The 14224-nt window shown below is 39.0% G+C and overlaps 1 protein-coding gene across 1 annotated transcript in view; it reads right to left on the bottom strand.

The window, feature by feature from the left end:
- Positions 1 to 14224, bottom strand: part of LOC117931802 (glycine--tRNA ligase, chloroplastic/mitochondrial 2) — a 106569-nt gene that overhangs the window by 55933 nt on the left and 36412 nt on the right. The window contains exons 17-20 of the mRNA XM_034852871.1: positions 13326 to 13381; positions 12530 to 12601; positions 9414 to 9496; positions 5875 to 5923 (exon numbers count right to left, since the gene is read on the bottom strand). Of these exons, the coding sequence (XP_034708762.1) occupies positions 5875 to 5923; positions 9414 to 9496; positions 12530 to 12601; positions 13326 to 13381 (260 nt within the window). The remainder of the gene's footprint in view (positions 1 to 5874; positions 5924 to 9413; positions 9497 to 12529; positions 12602 to 13325; positions 13382 to 14224) is intronic.

The following is a 14224-nucleotide window of genomic DNA, read 5'->3' as shown; positions in this document are numbered from 1 at the left end:
AAAAAATCTCTTTGCAACTTTTCTAATCTCCTTGCCACTATCTTTGGCATGCGGAAAAGGGACATTTGATACAAGGGCATACTAGCCATCGTGGTCTTTATAAGTGTAATTCTCCCACCTTTGGATATATATTGACATTTCCAAAGGGCAAGTCTCCTCCTCACTCTCTCTTCCACCCCATCCAACACGGAAGAGGCCTTATTTGGCGTCCCCAATGGCAGCCCCAAGTAGACTGCAGGCAGCTGTCCCACCCTACACCCTAGTTCCACTGCCATCTCGTCCACCTCTTCCACCTCCCCAATTGGTAAAATTTCACTTTTGGCCAAATTAATCCTTAACCCTGAAGCAGTTTCAAGCCAAAAGAGAATCCAACTCAAATGCGTTATGTGCTCTTTCTTTGCCTCACAAAAAACGACTGTATCATCAGCAAAGATTAAGTGTGAAATATTGAAAGCCTGTCTTCTACCTCGCCGTATGCTACACCCAGAGATAAAACCCCCTTCAACAACCCTCCTAATTAGAACACTCAACACTTCCATTCCCATAACAAATAGATAGGGGGAAAGAGGATCCCCTTGACGCAACCCCTTAGAACTTGGAAAGAACCCGGTTGGTACTCCGTTCACCAAGACTGAAAACTTAGCTGTAGATATACAACTCCACATCCATCCCAGCCACTTCGGCCCAAACCCCATTTTTTGCAAAACCTTCAGCAAAAACTGTCAGTTAATATTGTCATATGCCTTCTCTATATTCAATTTGCAAATTAGGCCTTTCTCTCCCCTTTTTAGCCATGAATCAATCACCTCATTTGCAATTAAAGAGGCATCTAGAATTTGTCTCCCCATGACAAACACATTTTGATCGGGGGAAACCATTTTTCCTATCACTTTCTTGAGTCTATTGGCTAGCACCTTAGCCAACAATTTATACAGCCCCCCTAAAAGGCTGATGGGTCTATAATCCCCAAGGTCCTCAGCCCCCTCTTTCTTCGGTAACAATACCAGAAACGTATTATTGAGGCTCCTAAGGAAAGAACTCTGCTCATGAAACTCCTTAAACATATCCAATATCTCCTCCTTTACGAAATCCCAACAGCTTTGCCAAAAAGCCACAGTGAACCTGTCCGGTCCTGGGGCTTTGTCCCCATTCATATCCATTAAAGCAGCAAGGACCTTAGACCTAGAAAAAGGGAGCTCCAGCAACTCCGCTTCTTGTTGGCTGATTTGCTTTAACTACAATCCCCCTATATCCGCCTTCCAATCCGAACTTTCTGAGAGCAGTTGCTGAAAGGCGTTCGCTACCCCTTCCCTCACTTCTTGTTCCTCTGATAACCACACCCCATTTATCTTGATTCTGTCCAGGGAATTAACTTTTCGATGCGCAGTTGCCATACGATGGAAATAACTCGTATTTCTATCCCCTTCCCTTAGCCATAATTCCCTTGATAACTGTCTCCAATGGGTTTCTTCCATGGACACCCACTTAGCATATCCCTCCTTGGATCCTTTTTACAGACTGTTTCCTCCTCCATCAAACTTCTCTCCTTTCCACCAAATCCCAGAACTCCACTTGTTGGAGAGCTGCAGCTTTATTATACTCCAGTCTCCCGAACAGCTCCCTATTCCAAATTCTTAGAATATGTTTCCTCTCCTTCAGCTTAGCAGCCAGTCTATAGCTAGCACTGCCTCTAACCACCATCCCCTGCCACCAATAACGAAGCATATCTTTAAACCCCTCAACTTTGAGCCACATATTTTCGAACCTGAAAGAGGAGGGACCCTCTTCTTAGACCACTACCCTCAAGAAGGACTGGAAAGTGCTCCAAGGTAGGCCAAGGTAATCTTCTCTGGAAGACCCTACTGAACTGGTCGAGCCAACTAGGAGTCACGAGAAATCTATCCAGTCTGGCCCAGGAGTGATTATTAAGGCCCCCGCTCCAGGTAAATAATCCCCCTTGCAATGGGAGGTCAACAAGCCCTAATTCGTCTACAATCTAAGCAAATCTCCTCATTGCTGAGGTAATTCTCCCTTGTCTGCTCCTGTCACTTTGGGAAATGATAATATTAAAATCACCCCTTAGGCACCAGGGTTCTTCCCAAATTCCTCTAATCGCCCCAATCTCTTCCCACAAGCCCTCCATTTCTTCTCTGGAAAAAGGACCATAGACTCTCGTAAATACCCAGACTACACCATCTTCCACATTCCTGAATCTGCAGGAGATGGAAAACTGGTCCACCTCCCAATCCAAAATTTCCATAGATCTTTTGTCCCAGCAAATCAATATGCCCCTTGCCGCCCCAGTAGCATTCAAGGTTCTCCAATCTAAAAATCTCCCCGATCCCAAGCTTCTCACCACCCCTTCAGACATAACTTGAATCTTTGTCTCTTGGATACACATCAAATCCACCTTCTGTTTTCTTATGACATACTTTATTATCTTCCTTTTAGAACTGTCATTTGCTCCCCTCACATTCCAACTCAAAATTTTTAGTTTCATTGGACATTTGCCAGCTGACTCCCTCTGCCCTGAAGAGGGCCTTTCTTCTTAAAATCCCCCTCATAGTTAATTAAACACTCCAGCCTCTTGAGCTCTGTTTCAAATTTTGATTTCTCCAAAAGACCTTTACTATGTATCATTTCCCTCCTTTTTCTGATTTTGACCAAGAAACTCAGGATTTCCTTATCCAGACCTACAGTTGAGAACCCCAAAAAATGGCTAAATTTAGTCAGACTGCTTTCTTCCCAATTACCCTCCTTTTCACCCCTTACTTCCTGGGGTTCAGTTTAGTCTGAACCCCACTCCAAATCCCTTGCCGAATATCCAACACAATTAACCTCAACCAAGTCCCAACAACCATTGCCATTCTCATCTTGCCCATCTGCGTTTAGGATGCTTACCAATTTTCCTTCCTGAATATCCTCCCTTAACACCCCAGAATGGTCGTAATACTCCCTCTCCGGAGTCCGACCAAAAGAAAAAGAATTAGGAGGAGAAGACCCCGATACCCTTAAGCCCCACAAATTTGAATCAAACCCATACCTTGAGGCTTCTTCCACTAGCGCACAGTCTATCAATGTGGGGTGAATATCACCTGCTACTTCCTCCAGTCTTCCTTTTCTCACATCTTAATAAACTCAAGCTCCGAGTTGCACCCCTTACAGGTTCCAGCGAGAACTGAGAATCGAGCCTTCAAAGAAAGCCCACTTGCAGTAAGCTGGGCCTTGGACCAGCCAGGGCTTTCCCTTAACAGGAAAGAAGGCCCAATAGGTACCGCGTTCACCTCAACGGTGGCCCACCCCTTACCCTTGGAACACGACGGCCTAAACTCTGGCCCAGCCCCCAGCCACATCCCCCTTTAATAATGGGCCTTGCGAAATAGGCCCAACTGCCCTCTTCGAGCCCTCAAGACCCACGGCAAGGCCAGACGAAGACAGCCCAACAACCAAAAAGTCAAAAGAAGGCCGGGTCATCGACCCCTTTTGGACCCGATTTACAATCGCTTCACTACTCGCCCCGTTCACCTGCCCTCCAATCCCATCTGCTGACCAGAACTACGCCTCGAGCCACATATTTGCCATCTCTTCCACTCGCGGGCCGGCACGTGCATCAACGTCACCCCTAACCTCTCCACTTGGTCGATCAGTCGAGCCACTACAATTCTTCGTGTTCTGCCTCAGCGACAGCAAGATCTCCCACCATAAGGAGAGGTAATAGGTCGACTTCTCTACCCCGATCTCTAACGAGCTTGGCAAGTCTTCGCTGTACGATTTAACTAAAATCTGAGCCCACTGTAGTTCCTCCATTCTCTCTGTCTGTGGGTCGATGGCTAAGAACCCACCACACACTTCCCCCACTCTTTTCAAAATGGACGAAACCCACAACGAGATTGGAAGACCCAAAATCCTCACCCAGGCTTCATTCCTTAATTCCCCTTCCTCCAAACACCCAGACCTTGGATTCTAGCACTCCAATCCCATCTAAATCCCTCCCACCGACCTTTTCCCAGAGACGAGGACTCGTCTAGCTTCTTCCACAAATTCGAACTCCAATAAAACCCATCCCTTCGCCAACCTTGCCAACTCTAGCTTTCCTTTCAATCCCCAAGAACTTGCCATTAGCCATCCCAACCTCTCCAAATCCTCTCCTCCTACTAAACTAGGGTTCCAACTTCCGACTACACAATGTTCCAATCTGCTCAAATTTCTACTTATTTCCTCCCTTTTTACCTCCACTCTGACCATTTTTCTGTTCCTGCTCCACGACCTCTTTATCATTTCAACATACGACCTTCCCGAGACTCTCTCTTCCTGTTCACACTCCTTTTTGTCGAAACAGACATCCAATTTATGTAAACTCTCCGCCATAGCCAACCATCCCCCCCTTTCTCCACTACCTTTCGGGATGCATATATTGTATCTCTTCTTCTCCAGGTCGACAACCCCTAACCGGAGAAAGCATCCCGCACTATTGACGTCTCGCACCAGAGAGTAGCTTCTCCCATTTTCCTTCCATCCCTTTTCCCATTTTCCTTCTTTCCCGTCCTTGATGCACTGGTACAGACCCTCCTGAAGAAGCCCTACACTCGCCGGCCCGAGACGGACCCATGACAAAACCCCTCTCTTACTTTCCACGATAAAAACAAGGGGTTTGCCTTTTCTCTCCTCAACTCCGACTTCAAAAACCTTCGACTCCACCCAAAAACTACTCCCCTTCCGTTTTCTCCGATTCTCCGCTCGACTTTCTCCCTCATCACTGTCGCTCTTGCATGCTCGCTCGTTCTCCCTCATGAACAATCCAACTGAGAACATATCAAAATTGTGTATTGTATTCTAAAATATCTCAAAATGACTCCAGGAAATGAACTTTATTTCAAAAGAACATAGGAGAAACATTGAAATTTTTTTCAAATGCAGATCAGGCTAACTCCATAACTGACCAAAGATCAACCTCAAGCTAGTACACCTATGTATGGGGGAATCCAATTACTTGGTGAAGCAAGAAACAGTCTGTTGTAGCTCAAAGTAGTGCAAAAACAAAATTTAGAGTTATGACCTATGGAATCTATGAAGGAATGTGGCTAAAGAGACTCCTAAACGAACTGAAAATTCTAGTAGAAGATTCTATGAAGATGTTATGTGACAATCAAGAAGTCATAAGTATCGCTAAGGACCTGGTTCATCATATGATCGGACAAAGCATGTGGAAATAGATCGCAATTTTATCAAGGAGGAGATAGAAGGGACAATTTCATTGGTTTACACTCCAACAGCTCTCCAGGCAACAAACATCCTTACCAAGGCGCTTTCTAGAACCCACTTTGAAGACTTGAGATGCAAGTTGAAAATGCCAAACATTTACAACCCAGCTTAAGGGGCAGTGTGGAAATCCAAAGGAAATCCAGGATGTACAGTTGTGTACATAGCTGTGTTATAGCTATAGCTATGTTATAGTTGTATCACAATTGTGATATAGTTGTATTTCAGCTTATATAGTTGTATTTCTTATTCTAATTTTATTTCCAAATTTTATGAAAGATTTTCTCTCCTAATGATTAGATTTCTTTTCTAGGGCAGATGGCCTTAGTCATTCATGTATAAATATCGATATAATAATTAATTTGAAAATAAGAGAAAAATGAATAAATTTTTTTCCTCCCTCAAATTTCCTCATTTTCAAACAGATATTATCACAAGCCATACTAAAATGAAATCATCTAGATCTACCCTCAGGCAAGGAAGATTGTTGTGCACATTATTTCCTTAGCTTTCATACATATTCAAATAATGAAAGTGCTACAATACTTACAAGCAAAAAGAGGAAGACTGCTTATGGAAATTGACAAAATAAATAATGCAACTTCTTGAACATACCTTAACAGTAGCTGAAGGAGTATTACGAAGACCGTAAGATAGGTTTCCACTGTAGTATAAAATTAATTGTAAGTGAAAACTAGGTATACAAAAAGAAAACAACTAAAGCATAAGCATTAAGATGCAAATGCATCTTAAGAAATAGTTTGAAAACTAAAATGCATAACCAAACAAACAAATGATAGGAAGACAATTGCACCATAATTTCTTTTATTATAATTGATAAACACAACACATGAGAGCTTAGAATTCTCTAGCTCCAAGTTGTCTTATGTACTATAACTAGAGGTACAACGAGGACATTTAGCCCAAATCCAACCTAACCTTTGGGCAAGCTTAGGCAATCATTTTCAAAATCCAATGGGTTTGGGTTATGTTTTTCAACCCGAACTTAATTTGGGTTGAGCTCAGGTCCAGGTTCAAATAATCCAAGTCTAAATCGAAAGTTGGAAATCAAAATTTCTAATTAATTAAAAAGAAAAAATGAGTACAATTTATAGATTACCTTCTAACTAACTCTTATAATTTCGTACTAAGTTAGGAAAAACACTTGCTACAATATTCTACAACTGTACAATTGATATATCATAATCTAAAGGGAATAAATTTCCTATTTCCTGTTCCTAAATAGAAGGGAATAAATTTCTTGATTTCTTGTTCCTAAAAATCCACATTTTCTAACACTTACCCTCATGTTGTTACATACATGTTATGCATTCCCAACTTGCTCACCATGAAATCAAACATGGTACTTGACAACCCCTTTGTAAGAACATCTGCAAGTTGTTGCCTTATAGGTACAAGGGGTGTTGTGATTTCCCAAGCTTCAATTTTCTCTTCAATGAAGTATTGATCCACTTCAATATGTTTTGTTCTATCATGTTGAACTGGATAGTGGCCAATGCTAATGGCAGCCTTGTTGTCACAATGAATCTTCATTGATTCATTGAGTTCTAATCCATGTTCTCTAAGTAGACCTTAGATCCATAAAACTTCACAAATGTCTAGTGCCATAGCTCTATATTCTACCTCCACACTTGATCTACCCATAACATTTTGCTTCTTGCTCCTCCAAATGACTAGATTGCCCCTAATAAATGTGTAGTAATTTGTGGTTATCTTTGATCCTTGATTAACCAAGCCTAATCCACATCCTTATAGGCTTTTACATGTAGCTCAATTCTTCTTGAAGATTAGACCTTTTCCTAAGGTAGCCTTCAAGTATCTCAATATCCGTAGTACTACTTCCATGTGACATTCTAGAGTGAGTGCGTGAATTGACTTACAATGCTACAAACATAAGCAATATTAAGTCCAGTGTGGGAGAGTCATATCAATTTTCCAACCAGTCATTGATATCTTTCTTTGTCAACTAAAACACCTTCTAGCTCGACTTCCAACCTATGGCTTGGATCCATAAGAGCCTCAACTGCTTTGCAACCTCTCATGTCGATTCAAGAGATCAAGTGTATACTTCCTTTTGAGTAACCAAGATGCCCTCTTTAGACCTTGCCACCTCCATCCCAAGGAAGTACCAAAGATTGCCAAGATCTTTGATTTCAAACTCCTTAGCAAGAAGTGATTTCAACCTATATATTTCTTCTTGATCATCACTTGTGACAATTATGTCATTTACATAAACAATCAAAACAGTAAGTTTCATTAGTGAGGATTATTTGTAAAACAGTATGTGGTCTCCTTGGCTTTGATAAAACCTATAAAGTTTTAGAGACTTGATAAACCTCTTGAACCAAGCTCTACGTGATTCCTTAAGACTATACAAGGATTTTTCAATTTACAAACTTTTTTAGAACCGTTTAGCTCCTCGAGACTTGGTGGCAATTTCATGTACACCTCTTTTTCAAGATTCCCATGTAAAAAAACATTCTTTATATCGATTTAATGTAGATTCCAATCATGATTTGCAACAATAGAGAGGACTCTTATGGAGTTCATCTTTGCAACCAAGGTAAATGTTTCTTGGCAATCAATACTAAAAGTTTGTAACCTAGCCTTATATCTCTCTATAGATCCATTTGCTCATTAATTAATCGTAAAAACCCATTTACATCCAATGGGTTTCTTGCCACTACGAAATTCTACCACTTCCCAAGTGTTATTTTTATGCAAGGCACCTCATTTCTTTAAAGACAACTTACTTCCACCTAGGATCTAACAGAGCTTCTTTATTAGTGTTTGGGATAGATTTTAGGGATATGTTTGTGGCAAAGGCCTTATAAGTTAATCCGAACAGATGATAGGAAAGGAAGTTGGCCAATGGATGTTAGGTACAGGTTCTGACACCTTTCCTAATGGCAATGGGAATATCTAAATCGATGTCCAACAAGGAAAAAGGGTGTTTAAAGTTTGGAGAAGTTGAAGACGAAAAAGCGAAAGAAGGAGAAGAACTGTTTTCCATGCCTTTCTACAAAGTTTAAAGATTGGCCACATGAAGGAGAATTTGAGACTATAATTGGAGGATGATTGTCTCCTTTCCTTCTAGTGTAAACCAAGGGCATTTTTTCCACTTCTTTATTACCTTCTTTAGATCTTGGAGTGGTGGCCAACTATGGTTCATGAGTATTCTCTCCCCCATAACATCCCTGAAGAAAACTATTAGCCTATGAGTTCTCCTAATCACATTTTGACGATAACAAAACAAGGTTACAATTACTAATGATTAAATCAATTTAATTGTTTTAGGTTTCCTTGAAAATTTAAAGAAAGTTCAAGCAACCCAAATAGAAGATTCTTGCTCATGGAGACTTGAGCTTAGTGAAAACTTAAGATGACCTAGGAACAAATGTGAGGTTATAGTTGTCGGTGCACTTGAATCATTAAAAAATTTCATGCAGTTAAACATTTAAATATCATCATTTCATGCATTTAATGCACAATGGCTAGTGCATTCACTTCTCAACTTGCAAATTCTTCAAGTGCACCTTCAAGTCAATCCTAGTTTCTTCAATATTATGAGCTTACATTACATTACTAAGGTTGAGAGTGTTCATCTTACCTATCTTTTTTTTTTTTATGAGAAGTGTTTTTCAAGTGAGGCAAATCACTTGAGGTATTTGTGAAGGTCCATTGAAACCTTGAAATCCAAGTGTATTCATTGAAAGCTTAAGGTTGAAGTCGTGAAATTTAGTGGAACCCCCACTCAGTTAGGAGCTTAAGGAAAGTGAACGCAAGCAGATTGCTGAATCACTATACACAGAGTTTGCATTTCTTCTCTCTCAATTCTCTTTACATTTGTACCTAGCTGATCATTTTCTTAGCAAAATAATTGTCCTTGATAAATTTTTTAAAAAGAAACCAACACCTAATTTACCTCCCTTCTTGGTGTATAACTAGCTAGGTTTGAATTAGCTTGTCTCCACAAAAACCATTCCATGTACCTCAAGATCCTAACTCCATGTTAAGTAGTAGTAAAATTGGCACAAAGTAAACCAAGCATTGCCAATTACACACAAGTAGATCTGAAAGAATTAAAATCTATAAAAAAAAAAGACAATATGAAGATGGAGTATTATGATTACCTTAAAACTCCAGCAAACATAAATGGCACAACTACATCTCCATGGAGGGCTAAAATCCAACGGATAGGTCTGCTAAACATAACCTACATAATTATATAAAGAAAACAATCATTCAGTTTACTAAAAGTATACATGCACCAGATCTTCCATAATTTTTCTAACAAGAAATTCAGAGTACTGTTACAGGAGAAATACTTGGTCAAGTTAAAACTAGTCAGTATAGGAATTAAAAAAATTGCTACCCATTTGTCTCACATTTGACTATAAGACCAATGTTACACTTGAATTCCTTGAATTCAAGTTAGATTTGTTGTAATTCATTTATACCAACAAACATTCTTTGGTAGGCAAATAAAACATAATACATAAAAGGCACTTTACATAAGAGGGAGTATAGAGCATGCCAACTGAGTAGGGGTGAAAGTGTGTGTGTGTGTGAGTGAGAGAGAGAGAGAGAAAGAAAGAGAGCACAAAAACAGAAGTCCCACAGCCTCCCAATACCATCAATAAAATTGAAAGCAAAGAGATTAGTAACACTGATTGAAATTTTGGGCTAATAAAAAAGAGTTCTATGGAACAACTCTTTCAGCTTCTAATCAAGGAGCTCTTTCTGTCTCCATATACACTAGAACAGATGGGTGTTTGGCTCCAAACCTTTTTGAACTGTTTACCCACACCACTATCCAGCTAACCTAGCAGTGACTCCTTTGACAAACACAGAAAAACCTGATAAATACCAAATTTAAAAAAAAAAAAAAAAGAAAGAAAGAAAAGAAAAGAAAAGGCACAAGATTCCAAAGATACAAGCTTTGTTACAGAGAATTTAGTTATGATTAGGCGACTCCTCCCGACTTTGCACAAGTAACAGCCATTGGCTAAGGGGCACACCCTCTCATGAGCTGGTCAACAGCGAGAATCTTCTCCATCTGGATCTTGCACAAGCAACACCTATAAACCAAGGGCCACACCCTTCTCATGAGCTGGTCAACTGAAAAACTCTTCTTCCAAACACCTCTGCACACAACCCAACACAGGTCTTCGAGGAAACCAACAAACTCCACATCTCCTTTGCAAGAAACTGAATAGACAGGCCATAAAAAGAGGAAGAGTAGAATGACTTAATAGAGCAACTTTTATTCTTTGCTTCCAGCATCACCCCCACCCAGCCCCTCTCCTCCCCTACACACACATAAGCTTGTCCTCTCCAAGCCACTCTATAGGCAAAGCATGAATGTGCTTTAAGAACCTACTCCTTGTCTCCAATTCCTAGACATGAAACCATCTCAAGAAACAAGACTCCAATAATTGTCACTCTTTTCCACCTAGCATAAGTCCACTCTCTAGCATTTACAGAAAGCAAACATAAAAAGAGTGCAAATTCCCCTACCTCCCTTAAGCACCACACAGACTCTTTAACTTCCTAAGTTTTCCTGGACTAACCTATCTTTAAAGACAATTTTTCTTAGAAGCAAACCTCCACAACCATTTACCAACCAACACTCTATTCATATGAGTTAGTCTTTTAATTTCTGAACCACATTTCTCATGTCCAAGTAAATTGTCTCACTTCAATAAATGCATCTTCTGACAATAAATTATTACCCAACAAGAATTCTGCTGAATCTTCTTCGAATGTACATTGATCACTTTAGGGATTTCAAACACCATAAAACATGTTGACCACTTTGCTTCATCTTTTCTATTATTTTCCTACCGACATATAATGAAAACACCATAAAACATGCTACATCAAAGGTCCTTCTTCCCTTAATCGTGCTCTCCTAGGAAAATGAAGTTAGAGATTGTGCTTTAGAAAACGAACCCTTTTGGAAAAAAGGTCATTTAGGGAACATATGGAGAGAATAAGGGGGGTTGGTGTATTGAAAATCAAGGGAAGGATATGGGAGTTGGAGTATGGAAAAACATAAAAAATAAATAAATAAATAAATAAATAACACACAAAAAAAACAAAACAAAACAAAACAAAAAACAAAAAACAAAAAAAACAAAAATGGGACCTAGTTGACAATTGAGTATCATCTAAGGTGAAAACAGCAGGAACGTAAAGTTTTTGGAATGATAAGTGATACAAGGATGCACACACCCTTTTTTATGTCTTTCCCCTCCTGGTATGCCTTAGCATCATCAAAAGAGGTTTGGGTGGCAGATGTGTTGGAAGATTTGGGGAGGGAGGTCATTGGAATCCTTGATTCACCAAACACTTGAATGATTAGGAGCTAGATATTATAAAGGTTTTTTTTCTTAAGGCTTCAAGAAAGGTCCATGAAGAGGGAAGAGAAAGATAGAGTGGTATGGATTGATTCTAGGAATAGGGTCTTCTCTATCAAATCTTATATTCTATTTTGGAGTCAAGGCATGCTCTTTCTTTCGCAGTGAGCATCATTTGGAATTCATAGGTCTCATCAAAAGCAAGTTTTTTTTTTTTATATGGAAAGCTAGTTGGGATAAGGTGTTGACTTTGGATCAGCTTCAAAAGGATGGTCGTTGACAAACAAATGTCTCCTTTGCAAAAGCGAAGAAGAATCAATAGATCATATTCTACTACACTTGACAAAGTATGGGCACTATGGTAGCTTCTATTCTCTCTATTTGACATTGTGTGGGTCCTACCTTTTACAATCACGAGGACTCCTTAAAGTTGGCATAGCTCCTTTGTGGAAGAAAATACAAGAAGGTTTGAAGAGCTGCTCCCTATGCATTTTTTGAGCAATTTGGAATGAAAGGAATTGAAGAGTGTTCGACAATGTAGAGCAGATGGTTCAAATGCTAAAGTTTTCTTTCCTTAGAAATCTGGTATATCGGGCTAGCATGAACATGGAATAACGCTCAATGCCTTTAATTAGAGTTCTCTCTCGTTCTTGGAATGCCTTTTGGTACCCATTGTATACATCCTGCATGCCTTGGTCTATAGCTTTTTTTATTTATAATATTTCCTTGCTTACTTATCAAAAAGAGAGAGAGAGAGAGAAAGAAACAAATATTATCACTAAACCAATAAGACAGTTACAAGAAAAAAAAAAAAAAAGAAAAGAAAATAACGAATACAAAACATCCATCCATATAAAATTAAAATAATAAGTTAAACTAATGCACACCTGGGAATTCCAGCGCATTGACTTTGGGAATGATATTTTAGCTATGATACGAGGCAAATCTTCAGATAAAACCTAGCCATATTAGCAAAGAAATATAGTTGTCAAGATTTCTCCACATAGATCTATTGAATGTAAATATTGTTATACTAATTTAGGATAAACAATGCCATATGACAAGGAATTCTATTTAAATTATATGTATGCAACATTTGGAACCACCATTCCAAGTTTTATTTGTAATGCAACTGCAAAGCTTATGCATCACAATCTTACACAATAAAACAATAATAGAATTTAGTTATCAGCAACAAGGCATACAGTGCTGCATAAACAGTCATAGTCCATTAGATGACCATGCGACTTGTTCAATACCTAATAATTAGTTATTATCCCCTGCACAAATTAATAGTATTGATGAGATAGGACAATACTCGAATCTTGTATGGGCTTGACCCCACTTACTTTTACGCCATATACTCATGAGTAAAAAACCTAATTTTGGAAACATTTATGAACCAATATTTTCTATATATCAAAATATGCAAATATATATTCCAAGGGAAGTAAAAGCAAAATTAATAACTATTGAAAATGTTAGTCACAGCATAGAGGATTTGCATCTTTTAGCAAAACTCAATTCAAATGATGCATTGTCCCAACTACTTATAGGATAAATGAATCTGTTTTGGCATTACTACAAAAATAAATAAATAAAGATAGAACATCAAAAAATTTCTTTACAAGTAAACAAAGTTCCACAATAATAATAGAAAAATAGAAAGTTCAGCAATAGAACCTCTAAAGCAAGTCGAGCAGACTCCATTACACGAACATAAACATACTCTGTTTTCCCTGCAATTGGAAACACTTCTTTATTGCCACTTGTTCACGGAATTAATACAGCAATGCTTATGGGAGGTGCTTATCCCAGACTTGAGAAGGCAAAAGATCAATTTTGAATGCAGCAAATATAATCAAAGACAAAATAGTAAGTTTTCTAGTTCTTAAGGCCTGGCTCAAGTGGCAAGGGTGAGCATAAGCAACTTGATTTGCTGAACGAGAAATTCAAGAGAAGGAACATCCCACCTCACTAGCACATCTATGATTTTGCAGATCCATTGGTTAAACTTACATGAGTCTCTCTCCCTATTAGACACCCAAGATATTATAGCAGCAGAATCTTCCACAAGCTCACTTAAATTACACGCATTAAGGAAAAAATGAAGCTTTATTCAGCTGGGGAAACACTTAAAATTGCCTATTAAACAAAGTGAAGCTTTGTTCATATGGAGGGACTAAAGAATTGGAAGTTGAAATAATATTAATCACTTTCAGAATGGAGGCACTACCCATCCTTCCCTGATCATAAGGCAACTCAACCACAATTTAAGTGATGCCTACTGGCTAGGAGCATATATGCTTTGAGTATATGGTTTTATCAAGTAAAGGATTATTGAGAACACAAAATTGGCCTTTGCTATGCAATATAAGCATCATTCAGTAGATTTTGACTGTGTCAACCAAGTCTAGGTAACAAGGCACATTTGACTGGTATGAGCTGCTGCCAAGAAAGGCTTGTGGCAAGCGCATAAAAAAATGTTCCAGATAAATACTATCGTGCTTGTGTTGAAAGAGAGTGCCAAGGTTGAAAACCAATGGAAACCCCATGATGCTTGAGAATTATTCTCCATAATG

Source organism: Vitis riparia, chromosome 15 (assembly GCF_004353265.1).
Source record: "Vitis riparia cultivar Riparia Gloire de Montpellier isolate 1030 chromosome 15, EGFV_Vit.rip_1.0, whole genome shotgun sequence".
Taxonomy (NCBI): Eukaryota; Viridiplantae; Streptophyta; class Magnoliopsida; order Vitales; family Vitaceae; genus Vitis; species Vitis riparia.
Note: the sequence above shows the minus strand (reverse complement) of the source record. Positions and strands in the feature narration are given on the sequence as shown.